Genomic DNA, 19,185 nt, shown 5'->3' with positions numbered 1-19,185 from the left:
AGCTCTTGGGAAGCTCAGAGAGGTTGAGGAGTTTGCCTAGAATCACACAGGTAGAAAGTAGCAGAGTGAATTCTGAACCTGGGATTGTGCCTTCAGAGCCCTTGCTGTTACCTAATGTGGCCAGGTAGCACCTGCTTGTAGCATGGCCGTCTTGTGGGCTGAGGCTGGCTTACTCGCCCCCTTCCTGCTCCACTAGATCTGGAACTCCAGAAGGCACACACTGTACTGCCCCAGGGGCCAGCGTGTATGTGGTAAGAGCCTAGTAAATACGGGAGGCAGGGATGATTGTGGGGGTGGGGGGGCGTGCTGGAAGATGAGGAGGAGGGGACGGGAGGTAGAGGTTGGATGAAATGAAATGTAGGCAGCAGCGTCTCATCTTTCCCCAAAGGACCGTGACGCCTTTCTCTCTGGCAGGTGCAACCTGGCCCCGGTGCAGGAGTACGCGCGGGACGTGGGGCTCAAGACCGACCTGGTGACCATGAACCCCTCCGTCATCCAACGGGCCTTTGAGGACTTGGTCAACGCCACGTGGCGGGAGAAGCTGCTCCAGCGGCTGCACAGTCTCAACGGCAGCATCCTGTGGATTCCCGCCTTCATGGCCAGGGGCGGCAAGGAGCGCGTTGAGTGGGTCAACGAGCTCATCCTGAAGCACCGCGTCAACGTGCGTACTGCGTACCCCTCTCTGCGCCTGCTGCACGCCGTCCGCGGGTGAGCGGCCTCTCCACGGGGTGGGCAGGGGGCCGGCGCGGAGCCTGGGCAGGGCTTGGTGGGCGATATTCACCCCCCAGACGCATTTGCATCCCAGCTTACCACGCGTGAGTTCTATGACCTCGGCATCAGCCAGGTCTTCCTGCACGTCCCTTCCTGGAGACAGGAGCTGGGGCTTGTAAATGGGTTTCTTCTGGCACGTCTGGTTTGACCAATCCGTAGTGCCCGCCCGGAGAGCTGGGTTGAAAACGGTCCTCCCATCGGGGCTGCGTAGGGAGTAAACCATGAGGGGCAAGGATGGAAAGAGGAAAATGGGCTGGAAGCTCTTGCAATGGTCTGCGTCCTGAAAGCTTGTGGCCAAGACTGGGGTCGTGGTAGCAGATAGGCAACAGGTCGCTCAGATTAGCTGGAAACTTTGGCATGGGGCAGCAGGATTTGTTGGTGGGTTCTATTTGAGGATCTCGAGGAGGGAGAGAAGAGAAGAATCCAGAATGGCTGTTAGGATTAGAGTTTGAGGGGTGCCTGGGTGGCTCAGTGGGTTAAACCTCTGTCTTTGGCTCAGGTCATGGTTTTAGGGTCTTGGGATCGAGCCCCTTGTGGGGCTCTCTGCTCAGGAGCCACTCGCCCCTCTTTCTCTGCCTGACTCCCTGACTACTTGTGATCTCTCTCTATCAAATAAATAAATAAGATCTTTAAAAATTTTTTTTAAAAAAAGAATTAGTGCTTGAGAGTATGGGTGGACAGTGGTGCCATTTTCTGTGAGAGGAGAGCCCATGCGCATTTGGGGGTATTAAGTTTGGACATATTAAGTTTGAGATGCCTGTTACAAATACGCCTGTCCACACTCCTGAGCTTGCAGCTTGGGATCAAGACCGGTACCCACCTCACCCAAACACGTGGCACTTCACCATCCTGCTCCAGTGGCACAAGTGAGCGCATTGTATAGACCCATGATGATATTGAAATGCTCTTTCCTGGGGCCCAAGCATAATTCAGTGTGGCCCCCAGAAAGCTCTCTGTCCAACCCACATAGATTCTTGCTGTCCTCACAAAGGTGACCCCCGAGACCCCCAAGCCTGTGACCAGCCCTGATCTGATTAGGCTGTGTTGCCAGCACGGAAACCCATTACCCCTGAGCAAAACCAAGCAAAACATTCAGGAAGAGGTGGCTACGCTTGTGGCTGATGGAGCAGAGTGACACCTGATGGACAGAGGGCTCACTGGGGCCACATTCCTTATCCTGGAGGTTGGCCTGTGAAGTCTTCCTTGAACATCTACTTCCTCCCTGTCTCAGCAACGCCCCCCATCTTATGGAGTCTAGGCTCCATGCCTTATATGTTGTCTCTGCCTGGAAGGAGGAAAGGTTTGGGGGTCAGAGGAGATGCGAGAAGGGGAAGGACTCGCTCATGGTAAAGAGAAATAGTCCCTCAGACAGGGAATGGGCTACTACCTATAAGAAACGTTTACAGCCAGAGCTATTTCCAGCTATAATTGACTCACTTTCATCTGTCAAAATAGCATTAAGCACCAGTAATAAGCCCTTTAAACAAACAGACTGTTAATCCTGGGATGGCAACATCTTCCCTTGCAGGAACTCCTGGGAGGAAATATTGCAGGAGAGAACGGGGCTGGTTTCAGCTTTTAGCAAGGGGAAGAGTTGGCAGGGAAGAGGTCATCAGGGGCCTCAGAATGGATTTCTGCCAGTGGCCTCTCCCTCTGCAAGGTGCGGGTCCGGTCGGACATTACTGGAAAGGTGGGCAGTGTCTGTAGCGAGAGCGAGGGCTTGCCCAGACAAGGCGGGAACTTACCCTGTGGTTTGCCTCAAGAGGAAGAATGAGCTGAAGGGATGGGGGAAGCAGAACAAAGCCACAAGAGAAAAGACTGAGGGTTCGTAGAAAAGACGGCTGAAGAGGAAACTGGCCCAGAGGCAGTCTGGTCTAGCATGAGAACCATAGGCTTTGGAGTTAGGGACACCTGGGTTCAAATTCCACCTCCATTACTAGGTGGTGGAACAGGTCTGCTTTTCTCTGTCTCTTGCCTACATCCGAGTGTGTGGTCTGAGCTGGCCAAGGGAGACACACAGTTAGTCAGTCATCCCTACGGCCACCAACCACCCAGCAAGGGATTGGACTTGCCCTATAGACTTCAGAGGTAGAAGTAGGACCAGAGGGTGAAACCACAGGGAGGAGGGTATATTTAGGCTCAACTGGATAAAGGATTCTGTAGAAGAAGAGTGGACAAAAGTTAGATTCACCTGTCAGGATGTCTTCACCTCAGAGTTCCGATGTAGACTGTAGTTTACAGAATAATCTTGTATCCATACTTAAAAATCTATTGTTCAATAAACCCTCTCTTTATGAAGTGGAGGAGATAAACATTTTCATTGCGGTAAAATAGACACAACATAAAATTTACTACTTGAACCATTGTTAACCGTGCAGCTCAGTAGTTAAGTATATTCCCAGTGTTGTGAAACAAATCTCCAGAACTTCATCTTGCACATCTGAAACTCTATACCCATTAAATAACAAGTCCCCTTTTCCCCAACCCTCCCTCCCTGCATCCCCTGATACAGTAACCTTTCTACTTCGGTTTCCATGAATTTGGCTACTTTAGATACCTCATTCAAGGAGATTGCCACTGCACTTGCCTTTCTGTGACTGACGGATTCCACTTAACATATCGTCCTCAGGGTCCATCCTTGCCATAGCCTGTGTCAGAACGGCCTTCCTTTCAAAGACTGGATAATCTGTTGTATGTGTGCGCCAGATTTTGTTTGTCCGTCCATCCATGGCTGGACATTTGGGTTTCTTTCACCTCTTGACTGTTGTGAATAGTGCTGCTGTCAACATGTGTGAGCAGATAGCTCTTCGAGACTCTGCTTTCCATGGCTGGATCATACAGTCGTCCTGTTTTTAATTTTTTGAAGAACATCCATCCCGCCTTCCATGGTGTCTGCACCATGTTGCGATCCACTAGCAGCACACGAGGGATTCAGTTTCTCCACATTTCCCCCCACACCTGCTATTCCATTTCACCACATCTTTGCCAACTTGTGATTCTAGTAACCCATCTTGACCACTTTCAAGTGCGCCATTCGATTAGAAGTAATTGGCTGTTAGAGGAAAATGTAGCAGAAAATCTTTATGATCTTGGGTCTAGCAATGGTTTCTTAAGTATCACACCAAAAACACAGGAAATGAAAGAAAAAAGGAGATAAAAGGGACTTCATTAAACTAAAACTTTTCGTGCACCAAAAAGCCGATCTAGTATGGCGGGGCCGGTGGGGGGGAACCTACCCATAGAATGGGGGGAAATAGTTGCAAATCATGTATCTGATACGGGATTAATATCCGGAGTATATGTTGAGTACAAGTCAACAACACCATAAATAATCAAACAACCTAATTTTTACATGGGCAGAGGACTTGGATGGACTTTTTTTCCAGAGAAGATATACAGATGGCCAATAAGCACATGAAAAGATGCTCAACGTCACTCATAATTGGGAAATTGTAAATCAAAACCGCAGTGAGTTACCACTTCCCACCCGCTGGGATGGACGCTATCAAAATGTGGGAAATAACACACGTCAGTGAGGATGTGAGGAAATCAGAACCCTTGTGCCTGCTGGTGAGAATGTCAAGTGGGAATCACCTTTGAGGCATCTTACTATGTGCATTCTGCAAAGGAGGATGTTGACGCCCAGATGAGTTGGGTGACGAGTAGGAAGCCACCAAGCCAGTAAGGGACACAACCAGGAACTGAAGCACAGCACCCCACTCTAGCCAGGACACCAGAGGCAGCAAATTCAAACCCAGCCAGTTCTGGATTTGGGGCCCCCATCAGCTCAGTGGGGTAGGTGCTGTCACACCAGAGAAGTGGTGTGAGGAGACCACACAGCAGTGTATCACGTCTCCCTGGGTGCACGGCAGCTCTTCTGAGTCTGGGACAGTGTTCCCACCAGGCAGAACAAGCTGGAAGGTCAGAACACCTCAGGGTCCCATCAAACACCCTCTGGCATCTGAGGCTTGACGCAGTCTTGCGGAACCCCCCCATTGAGGCTCTCAGTGTTGTTTGCCTCTTGACGTTGCCTTGGCCTTTGCCTCCCTCATTTGCTTGACTGCTCCTTCACAGCCAAGCCATCTTTCCAAAGGAAAGCAGCCATCCTCAGGTATCAGCTGTGTGTCCACTCACTCTGCATGCAGCTGGGTGGCTTGACATGCCCAAACATGTCCACATACAAGTCATTGTGCTCCTAGGACTGGTTTAGTGTCCCCAGTCCATCCATTCATGGGGGGAAAAAAAACCATGAGATGCTCTAGTAACAGCAAATAGGCTTGTCATGAGGACCAAATTAAATCATTTACATAAATCACTTTAGAGCCCAGTGCTCGTCATATTAAGTCCGTCTAGTACTGCAAGCTGGCACGTGGTAGAGCCAGACTTCATGTGAAGGGACCACATGAACACAGTTTCCATTCTCCTGGCTAAACAGTCTCCTCCTACACATTTGTGGTTATTAACCTACTTCTTATTATCAATTGTTCAAGTCGTCAGTGCCTTGAGACTAGGATACTGCCACTTTGTGCTGCATTCCTCTCTCCTGCATAGTGCCTGATACTCGGAGAGCCTCTGGTGACTGGTCAGGGGGTCCCCAGTGACCTCAGATTGAAGGGCATGTAGGAGAATAGAGGAGGGGCACAGATAACCATCCCTAACACGGCTATATTAGATACCATGCTAAGTATCATGTCATGTGATGAGAGAACTAGAACCAGCATTCTATGCTGAAGACAGCAAAGTGAGCCTCAGGTGGTAAGAAACTTGCACAAGGTTGCACGGCTCATGAGCGAGATTCAGGACTCCTCCCTTGCTCCTGATCACCACCCATTTGCTCCTGTGGCAATAACCAGGAAGTAATAACAGGGATCCTAGAAGAATAATGTCAGAAGGCCAAAGCCAGAATGTGAGCTTATGAAAATATTAAGAAAAAAATAGAAAGGGGGCACCTCTGGCTCTTGATTTCAGTTCAGATCATGATCTCAGGGTGATGAGATGGAACCCCTTGTCAGGCTCCGCCCTGGGTGTGGAGGCTGCTTAAGATTCTGTCTCTCCCTCTCCGTCCACCCCTCCCTCCCAAAAAAGAAAGAAAAACAGAAATTGCATTTTATGGTTCAGATAAAAAGAACCAAAAAGTTAAGGGCAGGCCGTGTAGAGGCTACAAAAGACAAATGGGAACGAGACTCTTGGTTCCTCTTCTTCACCTGTCTTCTCAGCAAAGGAGAGCTGTCTTTTACCTGGATAGCATGACAAAGCCTTTGGTATCATTACGTATAATCACATTTCGTTGCCCTAAACCAGTGGTTCTCAACATGGTCCCTGGACCAGCGACATCAGTATCACCTGGGTACTTGTTATAAATGCAAATTCTCAGGCCCTACCCCGGCTTACTGAATCAGAAACTGCATGTTTGAGGCTCAGAAATCTACATCTTCACAAACCCTACAGGTAATTCTGATGTACAGCATAAGTTTGAGAACCTCTACCCTCAACAAAACCAAGACCTACTAACATCTCAGGAGATATCATGCACTAAGACCACTGAGCAGTTGGCCCTGATCTTCCCCAAATCATGCCCCAATTTTCTAAACATGGGGAAAGGAGGGACTCCAGTGAGCTTGTTGTCAACCCCAAGCCAGAGTTTCAAAATGGTTATCAGTGCAATGGCTCAGGAACACCTGAAGATGAAGAAGCAAATATCAAGACCAGATGTCCTCATGGGAAAGCAGCAGGGCACACTGCCCCAGTCTGCTCTTCTGAGGAGGGTAGTAGACAGGTAGATGCAGGATCGGTGGAGTCATTTTCATATCTTGGTTCAAGTCAGATACTTTGACAAAATATTGCTTGAGCAGCACAGAGAACTGTGACATTTCAGGGAGTAAAAGGGAGCAAATGTTAAGTCTCTTCTTAGAGAAACCTTGTAAGATAGATACTATTTTTATCCCCCATTTTACTCACAAGGAAACAGGCTGAGAGACCTGGTAACTCAGATGAGGAGGAGGGGGACTCGAACCCATGTGTATGGGTTTCATTTGTGTCTACTGCCATGCCCCTTCTCATGTCCTTGACAGACTGGCCACTGTCTGTTGACCACAGATACCCAAATGACTAATTAAAGGTTGACTTCATGGGGGTCTCTAAGAACACACCACAAGCTTCTTGTACTGCCAACTGTCCCCATTTTTACCAATAACTTAAGTGAAGGCATCAATGGTCTCCTTAGTCAGTTTGTGGAAGACACAACTTTGGGGGGATTCCTAATAATTGGGGCCTCAGAGTTGAATCCAAACTTCTTTTGATAGACTGAAACAATGAGCTAATCTAAGAGGGAGAAATTTAATACAGACGAATGCAAGATTCTGTGCTTAGGTTCTAAACAATTGTACAGGTATGATGAACAGTACCAATCAGCAGCAGGCATGTGGTTTCTCAAAGGGATAAGATGATCTTAGATCACAGCGATGGATGTATAATGTTTTGAGACTCAAGGAGTTCAGCAATGACCTTGGTCAGATCTGACCTGGAGAAGTTTTGGGACCCAGGCTGGAGAGGGACCACAGTGGAAGAGAAATTCAGAAGTTGAAAGGTTTGGAGAGAGAAGTCTCCAAGGAGCATGGGAGCAATCTTTCTTCAATTAACAAATATTTATTTGCTATAACCTAGAAGGCCCCGGGCCTGCCCTGGGGGAATACAAAAATCAATGAAACAAGGCCTTTGCCCTTGAGCGGCTCACGGATTTGGACTGCAAGGCTCCAGATGTAGAACCAAGGTTGAGAAGGGATCTACGAGGATTCTGACTTCATCTGGGTGCTGAGAAGAGCATTCCAACAAATAAGGTTCTCTGAACTGGGCTTGGTTGCCTCTTGTTCAGGCAGCAGTGAATGCTCCTTGCTGGGCCATGACTTGGGAACTCCGCATCCTACAGAGTTAGTGTAGGAGTCTGTCAGCGCTTCTGTGAGAAAGGACCACAGGCCAGTGGCCTAAATGGACAACAGAAAGTTATTGTCTTGCAGATCTGGAGGCTAGAAGTCCTTCTCAGAGCCCTGAGGGAAGACTCTCTTCCAGGCCTTTCTCTTGTGGAGGACCATCTCCATCATTCTCTCTGTGTGCCTGTATATCTCCAAATCCCCCCTGCTTATAAGGTTGGGTTGGAATTGGGGTCCCCTTAACAACCTCATTTTAACTTGCTTACCTCTGTAAAGATCCTTATCTCTAAATAAGGTCGCATTCTGAGGTACTGGAGGTTGACCTCCACAGATGAATTCTGAGGGACTATCATTCAACCCATAATGGTTGGGCTAGATGGTCCACCCTTTCCACTCAGAGATTCATTGATTCATCACACCTGTGCCAGCAGAACCTCTAACCACCGAGTCCTCTAGAGATTCCTAACACTTCGGGGCCTTTATGGGCCCTGGGCATTGCAGGGAGGAGGCAGTGTGGGGCAGAGAAAGCCTACCCTTTGAATCCTACTTCCAGGGGGCTTTGGGTTCTGTCAGCCTGCAAGAGCGGCACAGTGCCCTGGCTGGCTGTTGGCAAGGGAAGCGAACAGCCCAGGGGAAGGACACCCTGGCAGTTGAATATGGCTGCAGGAGGGGGAAAACTCTGGTCTGCAGATGGTGGTGAATGGCTCCGATTCAATTACGACAATAGGGAAGGCTGTGACCCGTGGAGAGGGTGGCCCTCGGGCAGGAAAGCAGCCCGCTGCCTGGCCCATTTAGCCACCCAGACCACAGGCCTGGTGCAGAGGAAGCCTGTGAATTGGTGCTTAATTAGGCACCAAACATGCTGAACGTCAGCCCTAGGATGGCACTGGTCCAGCGGGCATCCCTGCCAGGGCTGGAGCAGCAGATCAGCATTGTGGGGATTGCTGTGTGGCAGTGGGGAGCAGAAACCTGCACACTGGACGGGCAAGAGAGTAATCATGGCGCAGAGAATCAGAGCCGAGACCAGGGCAGGTTGGAGGACCCTCCTCCCAGACATGGCCATCATATGGTCCTAAGAGCATGCCCCAGATTCACTCCAGGAGCCGGGTTCCGGTCTCCTCCAGGGGACACAGAATGCAGAAGTATATCCCATCACAGTGTTACATAGAGAAAAAGAAGGAGGTCTGTGGTATTAAGGCACAGATGGCATTTCATCATTTTTCATAGATTGTCTCAAAATTTTTTTTTTTCAAACAGCAACGCACATAGTAAAAAGAAAAATCCAAACAGTTATAAAGGATTTAAAGTGAAGAGCGAGTGAGCCCTCCTCCACAGAGGCAGTCTGTTACGCTGGTTTTCTGTGTGTATTCTTCCAGAAATATCTACTTTTACACATAAGGGAGCGTGTTTTAAACATCGTACCTTGCTAAATTCTGGAAATTATTCCACATCAGAGCACACCACCTTGCTCTCCTTCAAGTGTCTGGACCATAATTTATGGGAGCAGAAGTCGTTGGTGGGCATCGCAGGTTTTTCCAATCTTTCGCTAGTATAATCAGTGCTACAGTGATCATCTTATCCCAGCATCTGCACACGTATGTACATCTAGAGGCTCGCTTTGTGGCATGCTGCTGCTAAAAAGAGATGCATGTAAGCGTCATTGGTTTTTATAGAGGTTACCAAATTGCCCTCCCTAGAGGCAGGTACCAAGTTACACTCCCACCTCCGATGATTGAAAATGCCTGCTTTCCCATAGCCTCACCAGCTCACCAGCGTGGTAGGTCACCAAAACCTGTTCTCTTTGCGAATCCAATGGAAAATGCCATCTGATTGTTGTGTAGAATTGAATTCCTTTCATTATAAATGAGGTTAATTGTAATTTTTTTTCCTGTTTGGAGTGGTATCCGTTTAGGGTCCAGAATCCAACCAGCCACAGGTTTTCAGCCCCCAAGAGGTGGACTTTCTGAAACCCTGCTGGGCTAGAGGTGATCCCTGTGAGTGAGTCACAGTCTCTCGACTGCCCCAGGGGCCCCCCATGAAGGAGGAGGAAGCTCTGAAGTTATCAGCCGTCATGATTTTTCTCCTTTCTTTTGGTAACAAATGGTCTAAGGCACAAATACCCTGCCTTTCCCATGTACAGACCTGCGGGTCTGCAGGAAAGCCAGCCTCCTTGGTTTCTGCCAGTGCCCCCCAAGGGGACACTAGCCTCTGCTTGCTCATTTTCACTCCTGGCTTCATAAACTAGAGATCTGTGGTGCACCCACTTTGCACATGAGCTATGAGGATCCGGGGTTATATAAGGAGTAGGAAGTCAGTCCACTGGCTCACAGAATTGTAAATTGTAGGGGAGGGGAAAGACAAGTAAATAATGATCGCATAGTATGATAAGTGTTGTGATTGGAAAAGAACAACATAAAATGGACCCATCTGGGGAGGTCTGGGAAGTGACATCAAAGCTGAGACCATAAGACAGAGTTGCTGGCCAGGAGAGCTGGGAGTTGGTGGTGTCTTGGTAGGAATCAAGAAGGTCCTTATAGCGTGTGGCTCTGAGGGCCAGGTGGTGGGAGCGATCTCAGCCCCAGGTCACAAGGGCTTCCCAAGCCTGGCCAAGGCCACTGGGTGTTGTCCTCGGGACTCCAAGAGTGCCTGGAGAAATTCTGGTGGCATGGTCATCCTTCAAGTCAACCTTGTTCACTTGAGTGAAGGACACTGGTTTGGGTAAGCACCGAGGGACCAGGAATCGACCTCAAGCATCAACAGGACTTGGTCAGCTCTGCACTCCAGCCTCTAATCTTGAGACAAAACCCCCAGCTCTCCATGCTCACAAAGCTGGGCAGCCTCATCCTGAGGTGTTCCCCCAGGAGACAAGATCCCTGGGCAGTGTTCCCAAGGAAAAGACAGCAATGGGCTATGGACCCCCAGACCAAAGCCCAGGCTGCTGGTGTAGATAATGGGAGACCAGGGGTCTGAGGGTCCTGCCCCTGACTTTGCTGCTCATCTCACACAAAGTGTCCCCAAGTGTGCCATGGCAACCACCTGTAAGGCATTCCTGCTCCTTAAGGGACAATATGAGCTATGTTCCACAAAGTGCTTTTAGCATCTTAGAGAAGGCCGTTTTGGTCCCTTTTTCCCGCAGTGGCAGCCACGGTGCTTGCCACATACTGAGCTCAGGAACTCAGAAAAAAGGACAAATGTGCTTTGGAGATGATTTTGGAGATACTCGTCTATAGCTGTCCATGCTCATAAAATACAGCACTTAATCGTCTTGGCAATTGGGATAACCAATTTGGAAAATAATTACTGCCTTCTTTATGATTACTTTGCCTTCTAATTAAAATCTCAAGACTGGAATATTAAAGGTGCATTGTCAATACAACGTCCTGGATGCACCCAGCTAACCTCATTTGGGAAGGCAAAATTAATTAGTTTGTGTTTTAACACCCAGCTGTTATCCTGAGGAAGGAAATCGTCTACAAGTCGGCCACACACACAGTCTCTAAGCTGGCCAGAGTGGCTGAGGGGGATAGAAAGGAAATCAAGGATGATTTGTTCCCATGTAACTCAGTCAGCGGCTATTACAAGCTGCTCATTAAATGGCGCCCCCGCGTCCCAGTCAGACATGGCTCAGGAGTGTTCTTGTTCACCTGTGGTGCCGGGATGGGAAATACGTCAGCCCCTCCATGCCACTGAGCTCCCTATTCATTCTGGAGCCTCCTGGGCTGTTAACACCTCTCCCAGTGATTGGTTCTTGGGGGAAAGCTGGCAGCAGATCCGAGAGGCTGTGCCCCTCTCTCTCTGTCCCTCCCAGCCACAGGTACAAACCTGTGTGCCATGCTGGCTTCCCGCTTCCTCTTTTTTTACTTCTTCCTATTTTTCAGTTCCATGTGAGTCAGACATTTGCTGAGCACCTGGAACCCTGGATGATAGTGGTTCTAGGTTGCGCGGCAGTAACGACCCCCCAGCCCCTCCCGGTTTAGCCCAATAAGCTGATTTCTCGCTCATGGGAAGTGTGATGCAGGTCATCACTGGCTCTCTTCCAGTCGATGATCCAGGGATCTAGGCTTCTTCCTTGTTAGGCTGACACCATCTTTACGGGAGGCTTGGAGGGTCCCTAAGGCAGAGGAGAAGGTTGGCCCCCAAAGGACACACTTCCTGTCACAGCTTCTTGGCCAGAACTGGTCACGTGAGTGCAGCCCCATTGCAAGGAATGCTGGGAGATGTAGGAGGGCATATGGAGTGTTTGTTGAGTGCTTCTGTCCATGCCACAGTGCCCTGATTGTGCCATGCAGGGAGCCAGGTGCCTCTGAACCCCTTACCAGTCGTGTGAGGCATGACCCCTGCCCCCGGGGAGATGCCAGCACTGTTCTGTGTAGGAGGCCAACCCACACGGTGGTGAATTGTCAGGCCAGATTGACAAGCACAACAGCAGAAGTAGAAGCCAAGTTCATGATAATACGTGGAAGTGATTACCTCAGCATGAACCAGGAGGAAGAGGGCGGAACAAAAGGAACATTTCCAGGAAGATGTAATTCATGTGCTTAGTTTTGGTGGGGAGGGGAAGGCAGTTCACCTTGGGGACAGGAGGAGGAAAGTCCCACCTGCAGGCAGGGCGCAGCATGTGTCCGAGTAACCTCAGACCTCCCACAGATCAAACTCTTCCCTCCATGTCTCTGAGCACAGCACTGATGTCCTGAAAAGAAATTCACTTCTGAATGCCTTCTCAGGCTAAGGCCTTACAATAGGAAAACAAACAAACCACAAATCCCTAATAAGGCATTTGTGACCGGTGTTAGGGCTTAAATTTGCACAGGGAGCAAATAGCGCTGTGCTCTCAGGCAGGGACACTGCAGTGGCTTGCACGTCCCTCGGGAGGGTCGACAGCCAGCTCATGTCGGGCCACGACCCTCCCAGAATCACCATGGGGAGGAAAAGGCCCAAAACCAGGAGCGGGGAGGCTACGCGACGTTTTTTCTAAGCCTTCCAGCAGCTCGAGGAGTGCCTCTACTTGGGCCTGTCCCCCTGGACTCTCCTGTTTTCCTTCTGGAACCTGAAACAAGAGAACAAGTTCAATCTGGGAGGCCCGTGGATCACCCACACATATGGTCTGCTGACTCACCCAACAGGACCTCACATGATGTTTCTAATTTTTTTTAATTAGTTGCCAACATTCAAAAATTTGGAGAAATGGCATAAAAATCCAGCTCTCTCATACACACTTTGACACACTATACTGGACAATAATAAAACTGGCTACCCCTTTAGATGCCACAGCACCATGGGACCCTCCCTGTTGTCTTGGCAACCCTGAGGGCAGGCACTGGTTTTCCCTACACACATCCCAGCTCCCAGCTCACTCAGTACATCTCCTGCCAGGCCACTGGGCTTGACAAGTTCCCCCAGCCCAATCATCTTTAAAACTTGATGACTGTACCTGAGGCTTTCTCTTTGCCCATATTTTCTCTAAATATACCTCATTCTTAGCAGAACCACCCACCAGTGAGAGCAGGGCTTCTTAACCTTGGATGCGCATTTGAATGACTGGGGGAGGTTTTAAAAATCCCAGTGTCCAGTCTACACCCGGAGGTTGCACTCAGGATCTGTCTTCTTAAAGCTCCAGGTGACTCAGTGTACAGCCTTGGTTGAGAAGCATTGAGTTAGAACTGAAAATGCAATGGACTAGCTTTAGAAGGGGGTGAGCTCCCCATCATCACAGGTAGTTAAACCAAGGTGGATGAGCACTTTGGAAGGATGTGTGGGGTGATCCAAACATTGGCTGCTACTCTGCTGGAGTTCTTTCCTCCTTCCACTTCCCTGCCTTTGCCCCTCAGCACCTTCCCAAGCTCAGTTCAGCCACATTGAACCTACAGTGTGCAAGTGATCTCAGGAAGGGCATCTTATCTCGTGAGCCTCAACCATGGACCCCCCTGAGCCAGCACCATGCCTCCCGCATATCAGCTGGGAGTAAGCCTCTCAGCAGTTCAGGGAAGAAATGATGAAGGTCTGTAGGATGTCCACACAGGCTTTTCCCTATTCCCAGTTGTGTTTGTGGTTAGTGAAGCCATTGTCTTGCTCCCTGCCTTTGTCCCTTCCATCTGATTCTGGGTTGAAAAATTCACCCATAGGGAAGTTTCTTGGCCCAGACAGAATGAAACAGGAGGAGAAGCAAGCAAAGTGGTCTTCAACTGACAAGCTTACGACAAAAGACTTTCTGTCTAGGGGCTCTCCTGGAGGTCAGCACGGTGCCTCCGAGAATCATGTTCACAGGATGGGGTGAGGGGTCCTTGAAATATGTTTCATTATATAAAATATTACATTATTTACTAAAATTATGTGTGTTACTAGGAATCTGTAACCTTTGTCTGTTTCAAAGGCTAATCGCCTCCAAAAAAAAAAAAAAAGGATTTAAGGTGAACTTTCTGGAACATCTTGGTGTTTCATTTTTGGGTCGGTAGAAAGAACCACTTACAAGAGGAAGGGCGTGCTGGAGCTTCTAGAAAATCTTCCCCCCACCCACCCAACTTTTCCCCAAAAGCACTGTGAAAAATATGAGGCAGTTTCAACTTTCAGCAACATGTAAATGTTTTGCCTGGCATACATTTGCTTCTGGCTTGAATTTAATTGGTGCATTTGACTATAAAGTCACACCTGCCACTGGGCCGAGGTGTCCTCAGGAGCCGCGCTGGGGTTGGGGAGTGGATGTTTTTCACAGTGGCAGGTGGACCAGGTGCGATGAGGCGCACAGAGTTTGAGGACAGAAAAACATGGCCAGTGTCTGGTGTGGACACACAGTAGTGAGGAGTTGATGGTAAGGAACTCCATCTTTCCACCAAGGCATATATGCATTGCATTTAAAGGCATCCAGCGTAAGGTTAGCAGAAGCTTTTTGTGAGAAATAAAGAGGTTAAACCACACATCCCAGTGAGTTCTAAATCCAAGCAGAAGAACCATAGCGGAAAGCCAAAATGGCGGCAAAGAGAATGGACGTTTTCCAGCTTCTGGAGAAAGGTCTAGATTGTGTTGGAACTTGGAGATCCCCTAGTCTATGGCCCATCATCACAAAGATGTGAAAAATTAGGTCCAGCAGGGAGAAGTGACCAGCCCAAAGGCACGCAGGTAGCTATTAACAGAACTGTCACTTGAAACGCAGGTCTAAAATGTTGGTAGCTCCCCAGACCTCTGTCTCCTCATCTGTGGAATGGAGCTGGGTTCTTCCTCAATGCTGTCTTGATTAAGGTAAACTGAGACCTTCTATGTGCAGAGGTAGCTCAGTGCCTCCTCCAGCACTGGTGTCCATTAGCCCAACGCCGTGCTCTTCCCAATTCTCCATAGCTCCTCTCGTTATCCCTGCCAGATTCCTAGGTAGGAAGTGGGAACTCCCATTTCAGAAGGAGATACACCAAGCGCCACAACAGGCCTTGAGAAGAGAGCATGGCAGAACCTGGTTTCACTGGGCAGAGCACCCTCTAGTGTCTCCTCAACTCTCAAGGCAGCCACCCATGGTCAGAGGTGGGCAACCTGCATTAGAGGGTAGGAGTCCTGCAGGCGGGGATGGAAGGAAATCCTATAATGCTCAAGAGACAAGGAAGTCTCTGCTGGAGTCAGGAATGGTGACATGCAGAGGGAAGCACATGGGACCCTCCACAAAGTGAAGATGGGGGGGCACCGTACAAGAGCCACCCCTCAATAGGGGGTCTGCATGCAGCAGCCCGAGCAGCAAACTGCCACACCCACATGAGTCCTCTGTGGCTGGCTCTCTCATGCTCCCACAGCAGAGGCCAGGAGCGTGACTGCAAAGCCAAAAATATCTACCAGCTGGCTCTTTATAGAAAAAGTTTGCCTGTTCCCACTTTAGATTTCAACAGGCCTCAGTCCAGGTCAAGGTCTTGCCCTTTCTACCTAGGTGGCATGGGGCACGCCACTTTTGTCTCTTTGTCTCATTTCTGCATCTGTACCTCCTAATGGGCTCCTCATGTTTCCATAAAAATCGTATATGTGAAAGCTCACAGCATAGGGAAGAGTTCTGTTTCTTAATAAAGGTAGGTAGTCAGTCCTCTGTGAAAGGAACCAGGGGTCAGTGGCTGGATTGGTCTCCGCAGCTCCTGGAATGGTGAAGATGAGGCAGACTGCTGGACAGGTTAAAATTGTCCTCTTCCTGGAAAGGATGATTCACAAACTCATGTTTCTTTTCTCTTCTTTCTTTTTTTCTTTCTTTTTCTTTTCTTTTCTTTTTTTTTTTTTTTTTTTTTTTTCAGGTACTGGCTAACCAACAAGGTCCACATCAAGAGACCCACCACTGGTCTCTTGATGTACACCCTGGCCACACGTTTCTGCAACCAAATCTACCTCTATGGCTTCTGGCCCTTTCCACTAGATCAGAACCAGAACCCCGTCAAGTACCACTACTACGACAGCCTCAAGTATGGCTACACCTCCCAGGCCAGCCCCCACACCATGCCCTTGGAGTTCAAGGCCCTCAAGAGCCTGCATGAGCAGGGGGCTTTGAAACTGACTGTTGGCCAGTGCGATGGGGCCACGTAAGGTGGGCACCCTGTGGGACTCAGTGGCTCACATTTCCTGCCAGCTACACCACAGGCAGATGGGAGTCGGGGTGGCGCAAATTATAGAACAAGCAGGCTAGTGGTTTTCTTTGTTAAAGTGTAAAACAGTGACCAGAATATATATATATATACCTGCATATATATATTGACCTGAGTATTTATAACTGTGTGGTGTTCATCTAGCATTAGGCAGATAAGCCACAGGAAGAAGGTGTGGAGAATCCACCCAAACCGGATTGAGACTCAGTCCATCTTTAGGGGCAGAAGGACTTGACATGAAAAGAAGCCAGTCCCATGACTTTGGATGATCTGGGTTGGAGAGATCTTTGGGCTCATGGATGAATGGGGAGCCCCTTCTTGGCAGCTGCCCCGAGCCTCTGAGACACGTGGATTCTGGGTGAGCCAAGACCCAGAGGGGACAAATGGACCCAAGTCTAAAATGGTGCTGTTCACAGAGGAGAAGGAGGTTGAGGGGTTCAGCCTGGCAAAGCAGGACAAGGACACCAAGAAGCAGAGGCCACTTCAGGGCCGCGGGCCTTATTCCACAAACCTAGAGTTTAACTGTCCGAGGGATGATTCACGGTGGATCCACCTGTTCCAGACAGGCTTCCACAGCTATGGAAAGACGGCTAGAGAAGAAACCAAGGACAGTCCATACTCTGGCTTTGCAAGAACCACCAAGAACCTGGACAGACCAGGCAGATGACCCTGAAGACCACGGGGGGTGTTCACCTGGCGTTTTGGGAAAATTGAGATATCCTGCTTGGGGACAGCACTCCACCCCACAGTAAGGCAGAAGAGTGTCCAGGACGTGGTGGTCTGGTGGGTGTTCTTTAAAATGACTAGAGTCCACCAAGGAGGAAGGGACCCTGGGATGTCACCCGCTGGGTCAGCCCCCTTCCTGCTCTATTAGAATGTCACATGAGGGACCGTCCTGTCCCCTTCTTCCACCAGGGAAGCCACAGCCAAAGCTTGAAAGGGCACCGTCAAGATAAATGTCATCCTTTTTTAAAATACATATGATTGCCTTTCTGGGCGCCTCATAGAGCCCCAGAGTGTGAGACCTAAAAGGATGTTAAGCACCTTGCTTCATTTCTCTGTAACCACTCTGTTTGCTTCCTACATCGTGTGCTCACGGGGCCTCTGCAGCCAGACTGCCGCAACCATGTCACTTTCTCGTCATTTTCCTCTCCCGATGTCACAACTAGAGGGCATTGAGCTCCAACACTGAACATCTCCAGCGTGCAGGGAGAGGCTCCGCTGCCCACCCCCACGCACCCATGCTCACCACGGAGGCAATGATTTGAAAATTTCACAAAATCCCTTTTGCCCCCTTGAAGATTAATTATAAAGACTTTTTTTTTTTTTTTTTTTTTTTTAGCCCAAATCCAAATGCAATATCCAAATACTGGGCATAATCTTCCCGGGGAAATCTGGGCTCCATGCCGATCACTTAGGGGCTGGAATCAGAGGTCACATATAGACAAGCATTAGGCGGTTTGGATGTATTCCCTTGCCTGATAAATAACAGTGTTTTAAAACATATTTGAAAGATAAGTAAAAAACCATTATCTGGAAGGTGAAGGGAGTTAAGAAAAGTAACCGAGATCTGCTCCCAAGCACATGAGATCGGACATAATTAATCAGCAGCAATTCAGACCAGGACATTTGCTCTAAATTAACGGCTGGTGGGCAGCAAACGGAGGCGGTGGGAGGATGTTCGGAACCATTCACCTGCACATGGGTGCTTCGTGTCCAAGCCATGGCTGCGACCGCCACCCTGCCTCTCTGTGTTTCTTCTCTTGTTGTCCTTGCCGTGGACGCTTCAAGTCTGAGATTTGGGATTTGCGTTATAAAATGAATATTTAAAAAGCAACAGCCCTAACAGCCTCTGTGGGAACTGCGTCGTTTGGACTTCCTCGCAAGTAGTGGAAATAATTAGTATCATATTTTACACTTCTCCAGAACCGTTCATCGGGAGGATCTCAAAGGCCCTGGAAGACATTTAATGTCTAAAGCTGGGAGTGCCCTGGGGAGCAGGTAGAATTGCCTGGGACTCGGTGGATTAACCGGGGCTTTGGACTCCAGAACGTTCCAGTGGTGAGTCCTGAGGGGAGCTGGGACGTCAGGTCCTGGATTGGCCGCACGGTCCGTGTACCAGCCAGCAGTCCGCCCTGTGGGGCAGTTTAAGGCCAGAGCTCCGTGGAAGAGCTGGTTTTCCTTCTGTCCCATATTGGTCTAGGTTCCTTAAACAGACACCAGTGGCTGTTGAAGTAGAAGGAGCCCTGACAACCTGCCTTGGGAAGCCAGGACCCTCCGCACCCCTCCATTCCCCAACTCACAGGTCCTGCACTGCCCAAGTGCACCGGCCACCTGATGGCAGGAGCTCCAGGACCTGGGCTTTCCCCACCTCCTCTTGCTCCTCCACCTGGGCACGCAGTCAGGAGGCAGCCCGTCCCCTCTGCCCGTTGAGAGCAGCTAAATGCACAAGCCAGCTAGCCTGGGTGGCCCCGAGGAGTCCCAGCCTGCACCCTGTCCCCGCCACCCTGGTCCACCTCCTTGTAACTGCAGTGGTCACAGCCATCCTGGGAGCAGGAGACCCTTACGGTCACCTCCTGTTGACTGTTAAGCCGTCCCCAATCACCCCACCCTCACCCACCCTGGAGCTTCTGAGACCTGCATGCTGGCCAAGCCCCCAAATGACCACCCCCTCCATCGGCCGCCTCCTTGGCTGAAGAGAGGAAGCCACCAGAAATACCATCTCTCCCCCAGATCTCCTGATCTCTTTCCTCCACACGCCTCTCCTTCCGCCCATTTCTGAGAACGTGACATCCATCCTCTGGGCAGTGACATTTTCCTACACACCCCAGCCACTCTGCCGCCTCTGTCCTCACTTCCACCAGCACACACTCTCCCACCCATCCCGGCTC

The 19,185-nt window shown here is 49.7% G+C and overlaps 1 protein-coding gene across 1 annotated transcript in view; it reads left to right on the top strand.

The window, feature by feature from the left end:
• ST8SIA2 (ST8 alpha-N-acetyl-neuraminide alpha-2,8-sialyltransferase 2) overlaps window positions 1–17,523 on the top strand; it is a 62,640-nt gene extending 45,117 nt beyond the window's left edge. The window contains exons 5-6 of the mRNA XM_032842348.1: window positions 415–708; window positions 15,950–17,523. Of these exons, the coding sequence (XP_032698239.1) occupies window positions 415–708; window positions 15,950–16,235 (580 nt within the window). The 3' untranslated portion in view covers window positions 16,236–17,523. The remainder of the gene's footprint in view (window positions 1–414; window positions 709–15,949) is intronic.
• The last annotated feature ends 1,662 nt before the right edge of the window (window positions 17,524–19,185 follow it).

The sequence above is a fragment of the Lontra canadensis genome, unplaced genomic scaffold (assembly GCF_010015895.1).
Source record: "Lontra canadensis isolate GAN:19392208 unplaced genomic scaffold, GSC_riverotter_1.0 scaffold128, whole genome shotgun sequence".
Classification (NCBI taxonomy): Eukaryota; Metazoa; Chordata; class Mammalia; order Carnivora; family Mustelidae; genus Lontra; species Lontra canadensis.
This window is presented reverse-complemented; position numbering and strand designations above follow the sequence as displayed.